This window comes from Furipterus horrens, unplaced genomic scaffold (assembly GCF_987537825.1).
Source record: "Furipterus horrens unplaced genomic scaffold, mFurHor1.1.pri manual_scaffold_17, whole genome shotgun sequence".
NCBI classification, from domain to species: Eukaryota; Metazoa; Chordata; class Mammalia; order Chiroptera; family Furipteridae; genus Furipterus; species Furipterus horrens.
The window spans coordinates 76,188,502-76,205,556 of NW_028327187.1; the positions used below are offsets into that span (position 1 = coordinate 76,188,502).

Here is a 17,055-nt window from a genome sequence, read left to right on the forward strand (position 1 = left end):
TTCCTACACTGGCTATTAAAAATCTAAATATTTAACTACCTACTGATAAGACAGAGTCAGATGTTTAATCAAATGATGAGTGGAAATATTTTTCAACTTTTCTTGAGGAGGTGCGTTGGCAGGAGGGTGAAAAAACAGTGATACATTATCACTCAACAGAGAACAGCCAGAAAGTGGAATCAGAGCTTAATAGCTGTTATGACTCAGAGGTATTAAACTTCAAGAATGGTAGGTGCTATAGTTTAAGAAACCTGCAAGGCATGCAGGACTGGGAAAGTTGGAAGGGTCATCTAACAAGTTCGGTCCTAAAGGTAGTTTATACCTGGTATGCCAATGCTCTAAATGAGCTGAATTGGTAATATTTATATTGAATATTGGGTTCTAAATCTAATAAAACTTCATGCCAAGGAATTTCAGAAAAGAGAGCAGAGAAGGAGAGGGCATATATCCCCCAACATATACTACATATTTAGGAAAATCCTATTTTAGCTGAGTGAAAATGTGACAATGAGCAAGTGAGAAAAACAGATTTAAAGAAAATTATCTTACGCTTATTTGCCTCCTTTTGTGTATTCTTTATATATGCAGAAAACTTGGCAAAGAGGTTACAGCCCACATCAAATGATTCCTTGTTCTTGGGACTCAAGCAAGGGTACCTTAAAAAGAAATATCACTGCACTATCAATCACACATAAGGACAATGTGATTTTACCCCACCCCACCTCTCTGTTCTCATCTCCTTCTAACTCACACACTTCACTCAGCACTGGCCTCTTTGCTGTTTTATCAAATAAGCTCCCACGCCAGGACATTTTCATTTGGTTTGTCCTTAAAATGGAGTGCCTTACTTTATAATATGCACACGATCTGCTTTGTCTCTTCTTTTGGGTCTTTTTTTCTGATAGCTCCTCTTATGTGAAGCCTTTCTCTAGTTACCCTAACATTGCAACCTCTCCCCGTCCCTAACACTCACCTCTTCCCTTCCTTGCCTTATTTTTTCTTAGTATTTATCATAATCTAAAATAACTTATATATATTTTTTATTATTGATTATGCTGTTACAGTTGTCCCAATTTCCTTCCCCCCTGCTCCCTCCTCCTTCCAGTTGTCTCCCCCCTTAGTCCATGCCCGTTGGTCCTGCATATAGTTCTTTTCAACATCTTCGTGTCCACTCCACTCCTTCCTACTATGCTTCCCAATTTCTGCACCATCTCCCTCCCTCTCCCCCTCCCCCTCCCCGCTGACCTGCCCCCAATTCCTTTTCCCTTCTTGTTGCCTACTTAGTTTGCCCTTGCCTCAGTTCCCTAGCTTCTGATGTTGGTTGGAATACAGTTTTCATTTTAATATTCATTGTCCTGATGCTCCTTCTTCTAAACAAGTCCCTTTAACATCTCATATAACAGTGGTTAGGACCTAACAAACTCCTTCAGTCTTACTTTATACTGGAAACACTTTATCTGCCCTTCTATCCTTAATGAGAGCTTCGCTGGATAGAGTAATCGTGGTTGTAGGTTTCTTATTTTCATTACTTTGAATATTTCTTGCCAGTCCCTTCTTGCCTGTAAAGTCTCCTTTGAGAAATCTGCTGATAGTCTAATTGAGACCCCTTTGTACACGATTCTTCTCTTCTCTCTTGCTGCTTTTAAGATTCTCTCCTTATCTTTAATTTTTGACATTTTGATGATAATGTGTCTTGGTGTGGTCCTCCCTGGGTCCAGCCTATCCGGAACTCTCTGTGCTTCTTGGACCTGTAAGTTCACCTCTTTCCCCAAGTTAGGGAAGTTCTGCTTCATTATTTTTTCACATAATTTTTCAATTTCTCATTCTTCTTCTTCACCCTCTGGCAATCCTATAATCCAAATGTTCAGTCTCTTATAGCTGTCCCAGAGGTTTCTGAGCCTCTCATCATATTTCTCACTTTTTGTTTCCTCTTTCTGCACTGGCTGACTGTTTGTTCCCTCCCTATGTTCCGATTTGTTGATTTGATCCATGGCTTTCCCTTCCTCACCACTTGTATGTAATTTTGTTCATTTCAGCAGAGCTGGCCTTCATTCCTTCCCGGTCTTGATTCAGTCCCGCTGTTAGGTCTGTAAGCTGTCTTATGACTATGGCTCTAAACTGAGCTTCTGAAAGATTCACTATTTGTTCCTCCGTCAAGGCTTTTACTTGTTTTTTTTTATTAGTTGTGTGATTGGTATTTCAGTCATTAATTCTACCATTCTGACCGTTTTGTTTATCTTTCCCTCTTGGGCAGGGCGCTGTCACACCTCCTACACTGTATTGGACGGAGCTCTGTGTGCTCATCACAACTTGGAGACCTTTCTCACCACCCTGTGGCATTTTGTGTGGGGGCAGGGGTCCAAGATGGATTCCTGCTGTTACTCTCTGCTGGCAAACAGGGCCGCCTCCAAACGATGTCTGCCCTCTGTGGCATTGGAATCGGGAGCTGAAAAATTCGGTCTGCAGCCGGGGCCGGCCCCCTGGTGCCTCTGTCCTCCCACCAAACACAGGCGTCTGCTCACCAGGTCCTGCCATTCGCCGCTGCGGCTGCCACTCCCAGCACAGTTTGATCTCTCTCAGCCATGGGCTCATACTTCCTGCCCGTCCAGATGAGCACTGCTTGTTTATGACTTCATACATTGGACTTCCATGTAGCTTTATTTTCAGGAACTTCTTATTATTTTTAGTTTTGCATTAGCTGTAATTCTTCTTAGTTGTAGAGGGAGACAAAGCGTGTCGGTCTATGCCTCCATCTTGGCCGGAAGTCCTAAAATAGCTTATATTTTAATTTCTTTCTAGTTTACTTACTGTCTTCCCAAGATAGAATTTAAGGTCTACTAGGCCAGAGAGTTTTTGCCCATTTTATTCACTAATGTATCCCAAGTGCCTTGAGTGGTACCTGATACTTAATAAGTACTCAGTAAATATTTTTGAATGATTAAATAACTTCATTAATTTTGTTAACTTGATAAAAGTTATCCACCAAAAACTTTCCAAACTACAATGAGATTATTACTTCACAACTGTTAGAATGGCTAATATAAATAAGACATGTAATAACAAGTGTTGGAGAGGTTGTGGAGAAAAAGAAACCTTCATTCACTGCAGGTGGGGATGTAAATTCGTGTAGCTACTATGAAGGTTCCTTTAAAAAATTAAGAATAGAGTTACCATATAACCCAACAATCCCTCACCTGGGTATCTAGCCCCATAATTTGAGAACACTTATTCATAAAGATACATGTATCCCATGTTCATTGCAGCATCATTCCCAATAGCCAAAACATGAAAACTACCTAAGTGTCCTTTGATGGATGATTGGATAAAAAAAGATCTGGTACATATAGGGTGGGGCAAAAGTAGGTTTACAGTTTTTTGTATGAAATTTATATAATCTTATTAGCCAGTATTACCTCAAGAAAAAAAGAGCAAAAATTTTTTAAAAGGTGACCATTCATCTTGTTGCAAATGGCAACTTTTTTTTTTTTTGCCGTTTGTGTCAACATGGATGAATCTAAAGGGCATTATGTTAAGTGAAATAAGAGAGGTAGAGAAAAGCAAATACCAATAGAAACAGAGAGCAGGGGGATGGTTACCATAAGGGATAGGAAGGAGGGATGAGTGAAAAACAGAAGAGGAATATAGTCAATAATATTGTGATAAGTTTACACAGTGAAAGATGATTACTAGAATTAGCAGGTTGATCACATTGTAAGGTATAAAAATATCAAATAACTATATTGTACACCTTAAGATAATGTAACCAATATAATATTGTATCCTAACTATCCTTAAATTAAAAAATAAAAAAAATAAGGTGAAATGTAAGAACTTTATTTTTTTTAACCAGGAAAGCACATTGTGCTGAATGTACTAACCCCTATGACAAGAAAAAAAATTATTCCAAATGATGATTCTAAAACCATTCATATTAAATTTAAGAACAAGACATAAATGCCTAAAATTTCTATTATAGCTGATATTATTTTTTAGATTCCAGCAAGTGGAAGCAGACACAATTGTAAAACAATCAATGTAATTATTAGAAGAGAAGCAACACATGATTGTATACCTAGAAAACCCAAGATAGTATAGGAAAAATTTACTAGAATTAATGAGCTATTTTGGTAAGGTGGCTAAATACAAATCAAATATTTAAAAAAAAAAGCTTTTCTATGTTAGTAATAAGGATAGAGATGGACATTAGTAATATATCCCATTTACAGTAGTGAAAAAAGTATAAAACATTTAGAGATAATTCAATACAAATAGTACAGAACCAATATGAAAAAAATAAAATCTCATCAAAGAACAAAGACAGGCACTCAGGTTCATAAGTGCCTAGCTTCAGATAAACAGATAAAGGAGATGTAGTATAGATATAAAATTATTCAGCCACTAGAAAAAAGGAAGTCCTGTCATTTGTGTCAACATTGCTGTATTTTGAGGGCATTATGCTAGGTGAGATAAGTCAGACAGAGAAAGAAAAGTATTGTCTGAGCTCACATATCTGTGTAACCTAGAAAAGCCAAACTTGTAATTACAGAGAGCAGAATGGTAGTTACCAGAAGTTGGGCAAGGAGTGAGGGGGAGGTTGGAGGGATTTGTTCAAGGGTAAAAACTTGTAACCAGTAGATAAATAAGTCCTGAAAATCTAATCTACAGCATATTGATTATAGTAAACAATACTGTATAATAAATTCAAGGCTGCTAAGAGACTGAACTTAACTGTTCTCACCACACAAAAATGTGATAATTATGTGATATGATAGAGGTGCCAGCTAATGCTATGGTGATAGTCATATTGCAACATATAAATGTATCAAGTCAATATCTTGTACACCTTAAACTATATCTTTATTTAAAAGTGAACATAAGATGGTACCCAAACAAATACACAAACCATGTTCTCTGATAAAAATGAAATTTCTTCAAGCAGTAATATAAATTTAATGCAATTCTAATGAAAAGCCTACTAGTTTTTTTAATTGAGGTAAATTTTACATAAAACTTATCATTTAAACTATTTTAAAGTGTACAATTTAGTGGCTTTTAGTATAGCCACAATATTGTGCAACCATCACCACTATTTAGTTCCAGAACATTTTCATCACACATAAGGGAAACTGTATTCCCATTAAGCAGTTAATCCCCATTCACTTCTCCTCTTAGTCTCTGGAACAACTGATTTTCCTGTCTCAATTGATTTGCTTATTCTGGACATTTCACATAGGTGATATCATACAATATGCATTTTTTTGTGACCAATCTATAAATTTATTTTTATAAGTATATTTTATTCATTATATTGTTACAATAGTTCCAATTTTTTCCCCTTTGCTACCCTCCACCCAGCACACACCCTCCCCCAACAATCCACCCCCAAGTTTATGCCCATGGGTCATACATACAAGCTCTCCTGCCTCACTATTTCATATATTCTTCTTCTTTTTAAAAAAATAAATAAATAATTAATTAATTTAACAAATAAAAAACAACAATCCCTCCCTCTCAGACTTAAGACCCTTTATAATCTTATAAAGGACAATGGGCGAAGGTCTCGAGCTTCTCTAGCTGCTTCAAGCTGGACATGGTCGTCGTCCTACCTACCCTTGGGTCCAGAAATCCCTAATAAGAGTGGGGGTGTGGAGGCAGGGGTGGCCTTCCCATATGGGGAAGGATCGTGCAGACTCCAGGTCGGTTGGCTCTCCCCAGACAATGGCATGCTTGATTTAACAGGCTGGCATCCTTGTTGTACTCTGGAGGCAACAGATTTGGCAACAGGGTTAAAGGACATCATTCAATCCATAACCACTAGATGACAAAAGACAGGTATTAATTTTTCAATGTCCCACATTAGGGAAAAAGGGGGCTTCTTTGGAGGAAGGTGTGCCAGGTACATCTCACCTGTCCAAAACTCTTTTGCCCATTATACTTAGTTTGGGCTGAGGGAAATAGTTTAGGTTTGCCCCCTCTCAGGCCTCTTTGCTCTTTCTGTCCAAGCCTTTAGGACAGAAAAGAGAAACCAGTTTTAAAGTGAAGCCCACAGACCACCCCGTACTTCACCAACCCAGCCACTTAGTTCAGCCAAACCATTGAGTCTCAGGAGGCAGCAATGCAGACAGGATTAAGTGAGGCCTATATGTACAAACAATCACTCAGGTAATGAGATTGTAGGCTTATGCCCTTTGAAAACAGAAAATACATGTTAATTTATGTAACATAACCCACATACAAGTTTCTAAATCTATAAGACTGTCTTATAGGAAAGACATCCAGTTGCAAGGCATTTGACATTCTTCTTGCCTGTAAATTAAACATCTTTGATAATGCCACAGACATAGTTTAACTTTCAAATGAAAACATATTTTAAATGAAAAGAAACTTTAAAGACGGTTAGCTGCACTACTTTATAGTCTACCACTGATCATTGTGATTTTCCTTGAATAATGATTTTTCTCCCTAAGATTACCCTCCTACAATATGCACTTTTTGTGTTTGATTTCCTTCACTCATTTGAGGTTCATCCATATTCTAGTATGTATCATACTTTATTCTTTGGTTGAATAATATTTCACTGTATGGATATATCGCCTTTGTTTATTCAATAATCCAGTAATCAGATTTAGCCAATAATCAGTTGTTGGACATCTGTATTGTTATTACCCTTTGGATAGTGTGAATAGTGCTGCTATGAACACTTGTGTATATGTTTTTTTTTGTTTAAATACTTGTTTTCAGTTCTCTTCTGTGTATACATAGGAGTGGAATTGCTGCGCCATATGGTAACTCTATGGTGAACATTTTGAATAACTATCAAAATCTTTTCCATAGCGGCTACATTTGCACCAGCAATGTATAAGAATTCTAATTTCTCCACATTTTTGTCAGCACTTGTTATTTTCTGCTTTCTTTTTTATGGTTATCCATTTTATTTTTTATTGTATTTTTTCCATTACTATTTATCGCCCTCATACCCTCTTCCACAGCCCCCACTCCACAATCACCACACTGTTGCCCATGTCCATGAGTCTTTTTTCTTTTTTTTTAATGTGTTTTATTGATTACAGTGTTACATTTGTTCCAATTTCCCTTCCCTCTGCTCTCCTCCACCCGGTGGCCCCCCTCCCTCCCCTTGTCCCCCCCTTTTAGTTCATGTCCATTGGTTGTACATATAGTTCTTCTCAACCTCTCTCTGTCTATTCCATTCCCTCCTACGATGTTTCTTAATTCTTATACCATCTCCCTCCCACTCCCCCTTCCCATTCCCTGCTGACCTCCCCCCAAATATGTTCCCCATATCTATAGTTCTTTTTCCACTCTCATTGGCTATTTAGTTTGCCTTTGCTTCAATTCCCTAGCTTCTGTTGTTGTTTCTGGTGATGCAGTTTTCATTTTAGTGTTCATAGTTTTGATCCTCCTTCTTCTAAACCAGTCCCTTTAACATCTCATATAACAGTGGTTTGGATCTAATGAACTCTTTCAGTTTTATTTTGTCCTGGAAACACTTTCTCTGCCCTTCTATTCTGAATGACAGTTTCGCTGGATAAAGTATTCGTGGTTGTAGGTTTTGGATTTTCATTGCTTTGAATATTTCTTGCCAGTCCCTTCTTGCCTGCAGGGTCTCCCTTGAGAAGTCAGCTGATAGTCTAATTGGGACCCCTTTGTACATGATTCTTTTCTTCTCTCTTGCTGCTTTTAAGGTTCTCTCTTTATCTTTAACTTTTGACATTTTGATTATAATGTGTCTTGGAGTGGTTCTCCCTGGGTCCAGTTTTTTTTTGAATTCTCTGTGCTTCCTGGACCTGTAAGTCTATTTCCTTCCTCAAGTTTGGGAAGTTCTGCTTTATTATATTTTCACTTAATTTTTCAATTTCTAGTTCTTCTTCTTCACCCTCTGGCAATCCTATGATCCATATATTCGATCTCTTATAGCTGTCCCAGAGGTTTCTGATCCTCTCATCCTTGCTTCCCGTTTCCTCTCTCTGCACTGGTTGACTGTTTGTTCCTTCTCTATGCTCTGGTTTGTTGATTTGATCTCTGGATTTTATTTCCTCACCATCTGTCTCGTATGAGGTTTTGTTCCTTTCAGTATGAGTGTTTTTCAATTCTTTCTCATCTTTTTCCAGATCTTTTGTTAATTCTGTAAGCCACCTGATGACAATGGCCCTGAACTGAGCCTCTGACAGGTTTCTTATTTGTTCATCTGTCAGGTTCTTCATCTGTTGCCTGGTGAGCTGTGCCACCGGGATTTCTATAGTTGTCTGCCTCATTTTGACAGATGTGTTTTGCTTTCTTGGGCCGGCTATAGGGGGCAGTGCCTGTGTACTCGTCACAACCCAGCGACCAGCGACGATCCGCAACCTTTTTCGCCGCTCTGTGGCCCTTTGTCATCTCAACCCAGCGACTGGTGGTGGTCCAGCAACCTTTCTCGCTGAGCTGTGGCACTTTGTCGTCACTGCCCAGCAACCAGTGGCTACCCCAACCTATTTCGCAGCACTGTGGCGCTTTGTGTGGGGGTGGGGGTCCAAGATAGATTCTCGCAGTTATTCTGCTAGGAGACTGGGATCCGTCCTCCCGCCCTCTGAGCCTCACTGTTCGGGGCAATGTGGTGGTTGCTTTTCCGAGCGTTGGGGTCACAAGCTGCCAGGGTTAGATTGCAGCTGAGACTGCTCTCCCTACCGCTGTCCCTGGTGCTACCGCAAGCAGCTCCGCTCCCTTTTGCTCTTCTTACCTGCCCAAAGGGCGCTGCTGGTTTATAATTTTGTACGTTGGGCTTCCATGTAGTTTTATTTTCTGGAATTTCTAGTTATCTTTTGTTTTGAAGTAGTTGTATTCCTCTCTAGTTGTAGAGGGAGACCGAGCATGTCCGTCTAAGCCTCCATCTTGGCCAGAAGTCCTCTTTTTCGTTTTTGCTCGATCCCTCTACCTGCTAATCCCCCTAACCCAGAGCTGTCAGCCTGCTCTCTATCTGAGTCTCTCTATTTTTCTTGTTAGTTTGTTCATTAGATTCCACATATGAGTGAAATGGTATTGGTTGTTTTCTGACTGGCTTATTTCACTTAGCGTAATGTTCTCCAGGTCCATCCATGCTGTCGTAGGGGGTAGAATTCTCTTCTTATGGCTGACTAGTATGGCATTGTGTAAATGTAGCACGGTTGTTTTATCTACTCGTCTACTCATGATAGCCATCTTAGCGGGTCTGAAGTGCCTTTGCATTGTGGTTTTGATTTGCATTTCCCTAATGACTAATGACATTAAGTATCTTTACATGTACTTCTCAGCTATTTGTATATATTCCTGGGAGAAGTGTTTACTCAAGTCCTTTGCTCATTTTTAAATTATATTATTTGTATTGCTGTTGTTGAATTGTAAGGAGTCTTTATATATTATGGATACTGAATCCATATCAGATACATGATTTACAAATATTGTCTCCCATGCTGTGGGGGTTTAAAAATCATTTTTGATAGTGTTATTTATGCATAAAAGTTTTTAACTTGATGAAGTCTAATTTGTTTATTGTTTATTTTGTTGCTTGTGTTTTGGTGTCATATCTAAGAACCCATTGCCAAAAACAAAGTCCTGAAGATTTATCCCTATATAACTTTAAGAGTTTTATAGTTTTAGCCCATATGTCTTAAGTCTTTTTTTAAGTATATTTTATTGATTATGTTGTTACAGTAGTTCGAATTGTTTTCCCCTTTGCTCCCCTCTGCCCAGTACCCCCCTTACCTATAGCTATCCCACCCTCCTTAGTTCATGTCCATGAGTCACGCATATATGTTCTTTGGCTTCATCCTTTCCTATATTATTCTTAGCATTCCCCTGTCTATTTTGTACCAACCGATTATGCTTCATAGTTCCTGCACCCTTTCTCCATTTCTCTCCCTCCCACTCCCAGCTGATAACCCTCCACATGATCCCCATACCTGTGATTCTGTTCCTATTCTGGTTTGCTTAGTTGGATTTTGTTTTTATTTTTTAGATCCAGTTTTTTATAGTTGTGTTTGTTGTAATTTTAGTGTTCATAATTTTGATATTTTTCTGAAGTAAGTCCCTTTGACATTTCATATAATAATGGCTTGGTGATGATGAACTCCTTTAGCTTTTCTTGTCTGGGAAGCACTTCATCTGCCCTTCCATTCCAAATGGTAGCTTTGCTGGATAGAGTAATCTTGGTTGTGGGTTGCTTTTCATCACATTGAATAATGCTCACCAGTCCCTTCCTTCCTGCAAAGTGTTCTCTGAGAAATCAGCTGATAGTCCTATAGGCAGCCCCCTGTAGGCAACTCTCCTTCTCTTTCTTGTTGCCCCCAGGACTTGGTCTTTATCTTTCACCTTTGGTATCTCAATCAAGATGCATCCTGGGAAAATCCAAGATGGCGGAGGGGTAAATAGAAGCTACACTAACCTCCTCCCAGGACCAGTCTGGACCTACAGCTTAATTTTGGAGAAGTCACCTGGAATAACCAACCAAACAGTAGCTGGAGAGAAGTGTTATAACCACGGAGAGACAGTAAAGGCCGCTACATCACAACGTTACCAGTAGGGCGTGCGGAGACGCGAAAGGGCTGGCTGGGCTCACACGGGTGGCAGCTGAAGGGACTGAGAAACAATTCAGAAGCTGGGAGTTACTCCTGAGAAGGGCAGGGTGTAAACACCCAGCTGGGCTTCCCAGCCTACAGCAACAGAGTGGAAAGTAAAATAGTATCCAGCTGTGAAAAGCAAAAAGCCAGAAGGTTTCTTGCTAGCCAGAGAGAAACAGCTGGAGAAAAAGAGTTCTTAAGCAGATCACACATAAAAATATTTTGGCTCCCACTTACCCTGGGCTGAAGCAGAGGGAAGACAGAGAGGACTAGAGATGCTTGGGCAGATTTTGACATGGTGGTTTTGAGGGGAGAACTGGAGGAGCAGCTGACCGGGTCCCAGTGCTGACTCATCTCCAGTACTGCAGGCAGATAATTCCCCTCCAAGTGGTGTAGCCTGAGGGGAAGCAAAAGCCCAGCCTACAGGAATTTAAGCTGCCACACCCTCGGTCCTTAAGCCTGACGGCTAATCAAAGATTGAATAGATTAACAACTAAAGGAGACAGACAAAGGCAGTCGTCGTCGTCGTCAGCAGCCGTCCGTCTCGAGAGACGATGGTGTAGCTTCCTAAGAGTCTATCTGCACCGCCGAGAATGGCTGTGCAGTCCGACTCGGGAGTGACACGGTATCTGTCTCCTCCCATGTTGAATCGGCATCTTGCGATGTCGCTGGAGTGTCCTCTCCAGTGAAGCTGAAGCTACAGAGCCTGGGCAGGGTGATATGGAGGGTCTGCTGTTGCCCATGCAGCAGACGCCCCCTCTCTTCGCAGCTGAAGGGTCCAAGGGAAAGACGGAGTCAATACAGCTTGGGTTCAGGTGCGCCGCAGGAGTTGCCGGTGTTGACTACAACGTCAAACCGCCTTAGGGACTCCGGCTCCGGATTTTCTGTCGGGGTTTACTCCCTTAGCCTTTCCCCTGAAGAGGTATGCCGCAAGGCAGTGGAGGTTTTTTGGAATCAGAGTTTTCCTTCTCTGATGTGCCCTGACTGGAAGATCGAACCAGCGACACTTAACTCGCAGGCCGACGCTCAATCCACTGAGCCAAACCAGCCACAGGCTTAAATATAAAACATAAAACTTTTAGGAAAAAAAAGAGAGAAACATCTTTAGGATTGCTAGCTAGGCAAGAGTTCTTAAACTTGACGCCAAAAGCACAATACATAAAAGGAAAACTGACAAATTGGACTTCATGAAAATAAAGACTTTGCCTGTGGAAAAAAGTCCAGTTAATAGGATGAAATGACAAACTATATAATGGGAGAAAATATTTGAAAACCATATATCCAACAAAGAACTAGTGGAGAATATATATAAAAGACAACAATAAAAAAGCAAGAGATCTAATTAGAAAATGAGCGTTAATCTGACACCACCAGGGGCAGATCCAGGAAGTGCAGATCAATCTAAGAAGTAGCAACAAACAATAAGAATCACAAAAATTGGGAGACAGAGAAACAAAACCCCATCGAAAGGAAAGGTAGAGTCCCCAGAAAGAGTGCTAAATAAAATAGATGGGAGCAAACTATCAGATATGGAATTCAAAACATGGATTATGGAGAAGCTCAATGAGCTCAGAATAAACTACAAAGAACTTCAAGGAAACTACAAGGAACTCCATAAAAACTACAATGAACTCACTGAGAACTACACCAGCATGAAAAGGGACATAGAAGCTATCAATAAGAGCTAGGAGGAAATGAAGAATACAATCTCTGAGTTGAAGAACACAGTAGAAGGAATTAGAATCAGGCTAGAGGAAGCAGAAGATCAGATCAGCGATCTGCAGGACAATGTAGACAAAAACTTCCAGACAGTGCAACAAAATGAAAAAAGACTGAGCAAGAATGAAGAGGTTCTAAGACAGCTGCAGGACAACATGAAACATAATAATATCCGTATCATAAAAATTCCAGAAGGAGAAGAAGAAGAGCAAGGGATAGAAAACCTCTTTGAAACATTAATGACAGAAAACTTCCCTCACATGAGGAGAGAAAGAGTCACGCAAGTCCAGGAAGCACAGAGGTTCCCAATGAAGATTAACCACAACAGGCCCACTTCAAGACACATCATAATTAAAATGGCAACATTTAAAAACAAAGAGAGAATCCTAAAAGAAGCAAGAGAGAAACGACTAATAACATACAAGGGAGCTCCAATAAGGCTACCATCAGATTTCTCAGCAGAAACACTACAAGCCAGAAGGGAATGGCAAAAAATATTCCAAGCAATGAAAAGCAAAGGCCTACAACCAAAAATACTCTACCCAGCAAGGCTCTCACTCAAAATGGAAGGTGAAATAAGGAGTTTCCAAGACAAAAGAAGGCTAAAAGAATACATCTACACCAAACCAGCATTTCAAGAGATGCTAAATGGTCTGCTTTAATAAGATGAAGAAACAGATAGAGACAGAGAGGAACACAAGTAAAAAGGGGGAAAATTATGCTTAACGAAATAAGCCAGGCAACGAAAGAAAAATACTGTTTGCTATCACCTATTACAGGAAACTAATAAACAACATAAACAAATGAGCAAAATTGAACCAGAGGTGTGTAAGCAACGAATAAACTAACAGTAACAAGGGAGGAGGTGGGAGGGAGAGAAGGGGTAAGAAGAGGAAGGGTCTAGTCAAAGAACATGTATAAATGACCCATGTACATGGACAACTGGGTGGGGACTGACTGTGGGAGAAGGGGGGGAAGGGTGCGGGGAAGCATAGGGGGAAAAATTGAGACAACTGTAATGGAGAAACAAACAAAAAATTTTAGTGAAAGAAAAAATGAAAATATAAAGAATGGAAATGCGGGGGGGACCAAGATGGCCGCGGAGTAGGGACAGTGTTCTCAGCTCGCTCCTGTTAAGGAGACAGTCCAGAAGGAACAAATGCGGAGAGGAGTGAGTGACTGAGTGAGTGTGGATATCTGATAACGTGAACAGGGAGGAGATCGTGGGAGCAGCGTGGAGGTGGGTGGAGAGGTTTATCACAAACTGCAGGCTGAGTCATTCCGAGACTCCGTGCGTTTGCAGTATCAAGCCGGAGAGCTCACTAGCCGGGAGTGAATTCTTGTAGGGAGTTAGGGAGAGGATTCGGCCGAAAAAGCCAGAGGAGGGAGAGAACAGTGAACAATCAGGACTGGGAGAAACTGTGTGATCTGAGTCTAGAGAGAAACATCCTCAGCTGCAACCTCCGACCGAAAGCTCAGCACTCTGGGCAAGCCCAGCACTAGCGCTAGGGCCCTACAGAACAAAGGAGCAGTTCTGGGGCAAGGAGAACGGCAGCACAGAAAAGCTGCTGCGGAACTCCAGACCGGGGGAGAACTGCATTCTTGAAATCAGTGTTTGCTCTTTAGTCGCGCTAGAATCCCACAGAACAAAAGGCCGGTCTGGGGCTAGGAGGGAAATAGGACGCGCAGGGTGTGTAAGTAGGGAAGAGAGCGGAGGCGGAGGCGGAGGTTCTGGAGGGGAGACGGTTTTAGGGCAGGGAGAAGGGGCCGCAGGGAAGGGCTGGTGCGGAGCTCCAGACTGGCAGAGAGCCCCGGGGTAGGAGAGTGCTGCGCTGACCGACCACACTAGAATCCTACAGAACAAAGGGACGGTGCTGTGGTGGGAAGAAAGATAGAGAGCACAGGCCGATAGACAGGGAAGCCAGCGGAAGCTGTAGCTCGGAATTGAGAAAGTTTTGGGGCAAGGAGAAGAGCACACGCAGGAAAGCCACTGCAAAGCTCCAGACTAGTGGAGAGGCCCTGGGCAGGAAAGGGCCACTGGGCCCGGCACTTTGACCGACTGTGCCAGAGTCCTGCAGAACAAAAGGACGATCTTGAGACAGGGAGAGAGATAGGGTGCGCAGGCATATAGACAGGGAAGAGAGCAGAAGCTGTAGCCTGGGAATAGAGACAGGACTGGAGGCCGGGCGGGGATTGCTGGCAGGCACAGGCTGGACCAACAGAGGGAAGGAGTAATTGGACAAGCCTGAGGAGGGCTGAGGCTGCCTCAGGAGGGGACAACTAAATGCAGCTCACAGCAGAGTGGTGGTAGGCCCATGAAAAAAAGACTAGCAATCCCAGAATCAAGCAGAACCCTCCCACAGCCAGCCAACCAACCAGAAAAGATTTGAAACTCATGGAATTTTGAATAGGAGCGGACTCAGGAAGGAAGCAAGGAAAAACCAAAAAACAAACAAACCAAAAATACCCAGAGACTGTGCATAAAAGTTGAATTGAGTTAAATCCTCATTCTTTTATCTCTCACTCTCTCTCTAACTACCCCTACCGTCAGTCCCTTCTTATTCTCTCTCCTTTTCTCCCCTCCTCTTCCCTCCCTTCTCTCCCCTTAGCATGTCTCCCCTTCATCCTATTCTCAGTTAATTTTATAACTTTAAGTTCTCTCCCTTTCTCACCCTCTCCTTTCTCTGCGCTACGCACCTTCAACTTTATTAAATTTCTTTATTTTGTCCCCCTTCAGTCTACATTCGTTTTTCTTTCATCTCTTGTCCTTATTTTCCTTCTCTCCCTATACATATTCTCTCTCTCTCTCCCTATTCCACTTTATATTCTAATCTCTTAATATTCAAATTATAATTCTAATCTATCCCCCTCTCCCTTTACTCTCCCATTCTTACCCCTTCTCTTTTTCAACCCCATCCCCTCACTTCTTTCTCTACCTCTTGTATTTCTCTCCTTCATCCTATCTTTTGTCAACTCTTCAATTTCAATCCTCCCCTCCCTAATATCTCCTCTTCCTCCTGATTTCCTTCCCTCCTCTGAGCTCTTTTCCTCCCAAATCCTCTTGCTTTCCTATCTCCTATTCCTCTCTCTCTATAGTCACCTTTTCTCTCTATCTTGCAACTTTATATCATGTTTTAATCTCCTAATCTTTTTATAATATATAATTTAAAAAAGAATTTTAATCCAGTCCCCTCTCTTCTACCTTCCCTTCTTCTTTCGTTCTCTCTCCTACCCTTCTCTTCTCTACTTTCTCTCTCTCTTTCCTCTCTCCCTTCCTGTCTTGCTATTTTCTACTCTGTATTTTTATCCTTAAAAAATTCTCTCTCAATCTATTTCCTACCTTCTAACCTCCCCAGCCCTCTCTTTCAATTTCTGGCTGTCTGTCTACCTGGATGTCTGTTGTGTCTACCCTACCTCCCACGCTAATCATATAGTATATACCGATTATATAATCCTAATACTATACACCTCCACTTTCTCACTCCACACTGTAACCCTCCCCTCCTTTTCAAACATACAGTGTAAGTGTTAATTGCTCTCTTACATAACCTTGATCCCAATTGCTAATATTAATACTCTATCAACTTCCAGCTCAAAAATTACCCTTCCTTCATTTAAAACAACTCCTTTCTGTTTCTCCTATGAAAAAAGAGTCCCAGTATCTCCACAAGTATATTAACACGGGCTCATTTGCAGCCTATAGTGGGATTGTATTTGGGGGAGACATTGGAGGGTGTGGGTTTCTTGCCTGGGTTGTATAATTATGTTTTAGCAGCACCTTCACAAAAGAACTCAAGACAAGGTGGGCAGAGTGACTCTCAATCAACTAACCAGAGAAAAAGATCCACCAAAAAGTAGCTGAAATACAACCAGACAGATTAAAGAAATATCATCAAGGACAACACAGACGGAGATCCAGGAGGGCGGAGGAGTAAGTGGAAGCTACACTAACCCCCTCCCAGGACCGGCCAGTGCTGACTCACCCCCAGTACAGCAGACAGACCATTCCCCTCCAAGTGGCATCATACTAAGGGGAAATAAAAGCCCTGCATATAGGAATTAAGTTGCCACACCCACGGTCCTTAAGACTGACGGCCAACCACAGATTGAGTATAGTAACAACTAAAGAAGAGAGACAAAAGCAGTAGATCACTGGAAGTCTCCAATAGGCTGCCTAGGGCCAGTCTGGTACATGGTCTGACGCTACCAGAGGCAGATCCAGGAAGAACTGATCATTCTAAGAAGCACTAACAAACAAAAGGAATCACAAAAATGGGGAGACAGAGAAACAACCCCCCATCAAAAGGAAAGGTAGAATCCCCAGAAAGAGTGCTAAATGAAATAGAGGGGAGCAAAATATCAGATACGGAATTTAAAACATGGATTATGGAGAAGCTCAATGAGCTCAGCGGAAACTACAAAGAACTCCAGAAAAACTACAGTGAACTCCAGAAGAACTATAAGGAACTTACTGAGAATTACACGAGCAAGAAAAAGGACATGGAAGCTATCAATAAGAGCCAGGAGGAAATGAAGAATACGATCTCTGAATTGAAGAACACAGTAGAAGGAATTAAAAGCAGGCTAGAGGAAGCAGAAGATCAGATCAGCGAGCTGGAGGACAATGTACACAAAAACTCCCAGACAATGCAACAAAATGAAAAAAGACTGAACAAGAATGAAGAGGTTTTAAGACAGCTGCAGGACAACATGAAACGTAACAATATACGTATCATTGGAATTCCAG

General features: G+C 41.3%; 1 protein-coding gene across 3 annotated transcripts in view; it reads right to left on the bottom strand.

Annotated features, from left to right (window-relative positions):
- The window catches only part of CLIC2 (CLIC family member 2), a 65,589-nt gene that overhangs the window by 1,563 nt on the left and 46,971 nt on the right, over positions 1 to 17,055 (bottom strand). For all 3 annotated transcript variants that reach the window (XM_090264763.1, XM_090264766.1, XM_090264765.1), the window contains exon 4: positions 550 to 656. In XM_090264763.1, the coding sequence (XP_090120889.1) occupies positions 550 to 656 (107 nt within the window). The remainder of the gene's footprint in view (positions 1 to 549; positions 657 to 17,055) is intronic.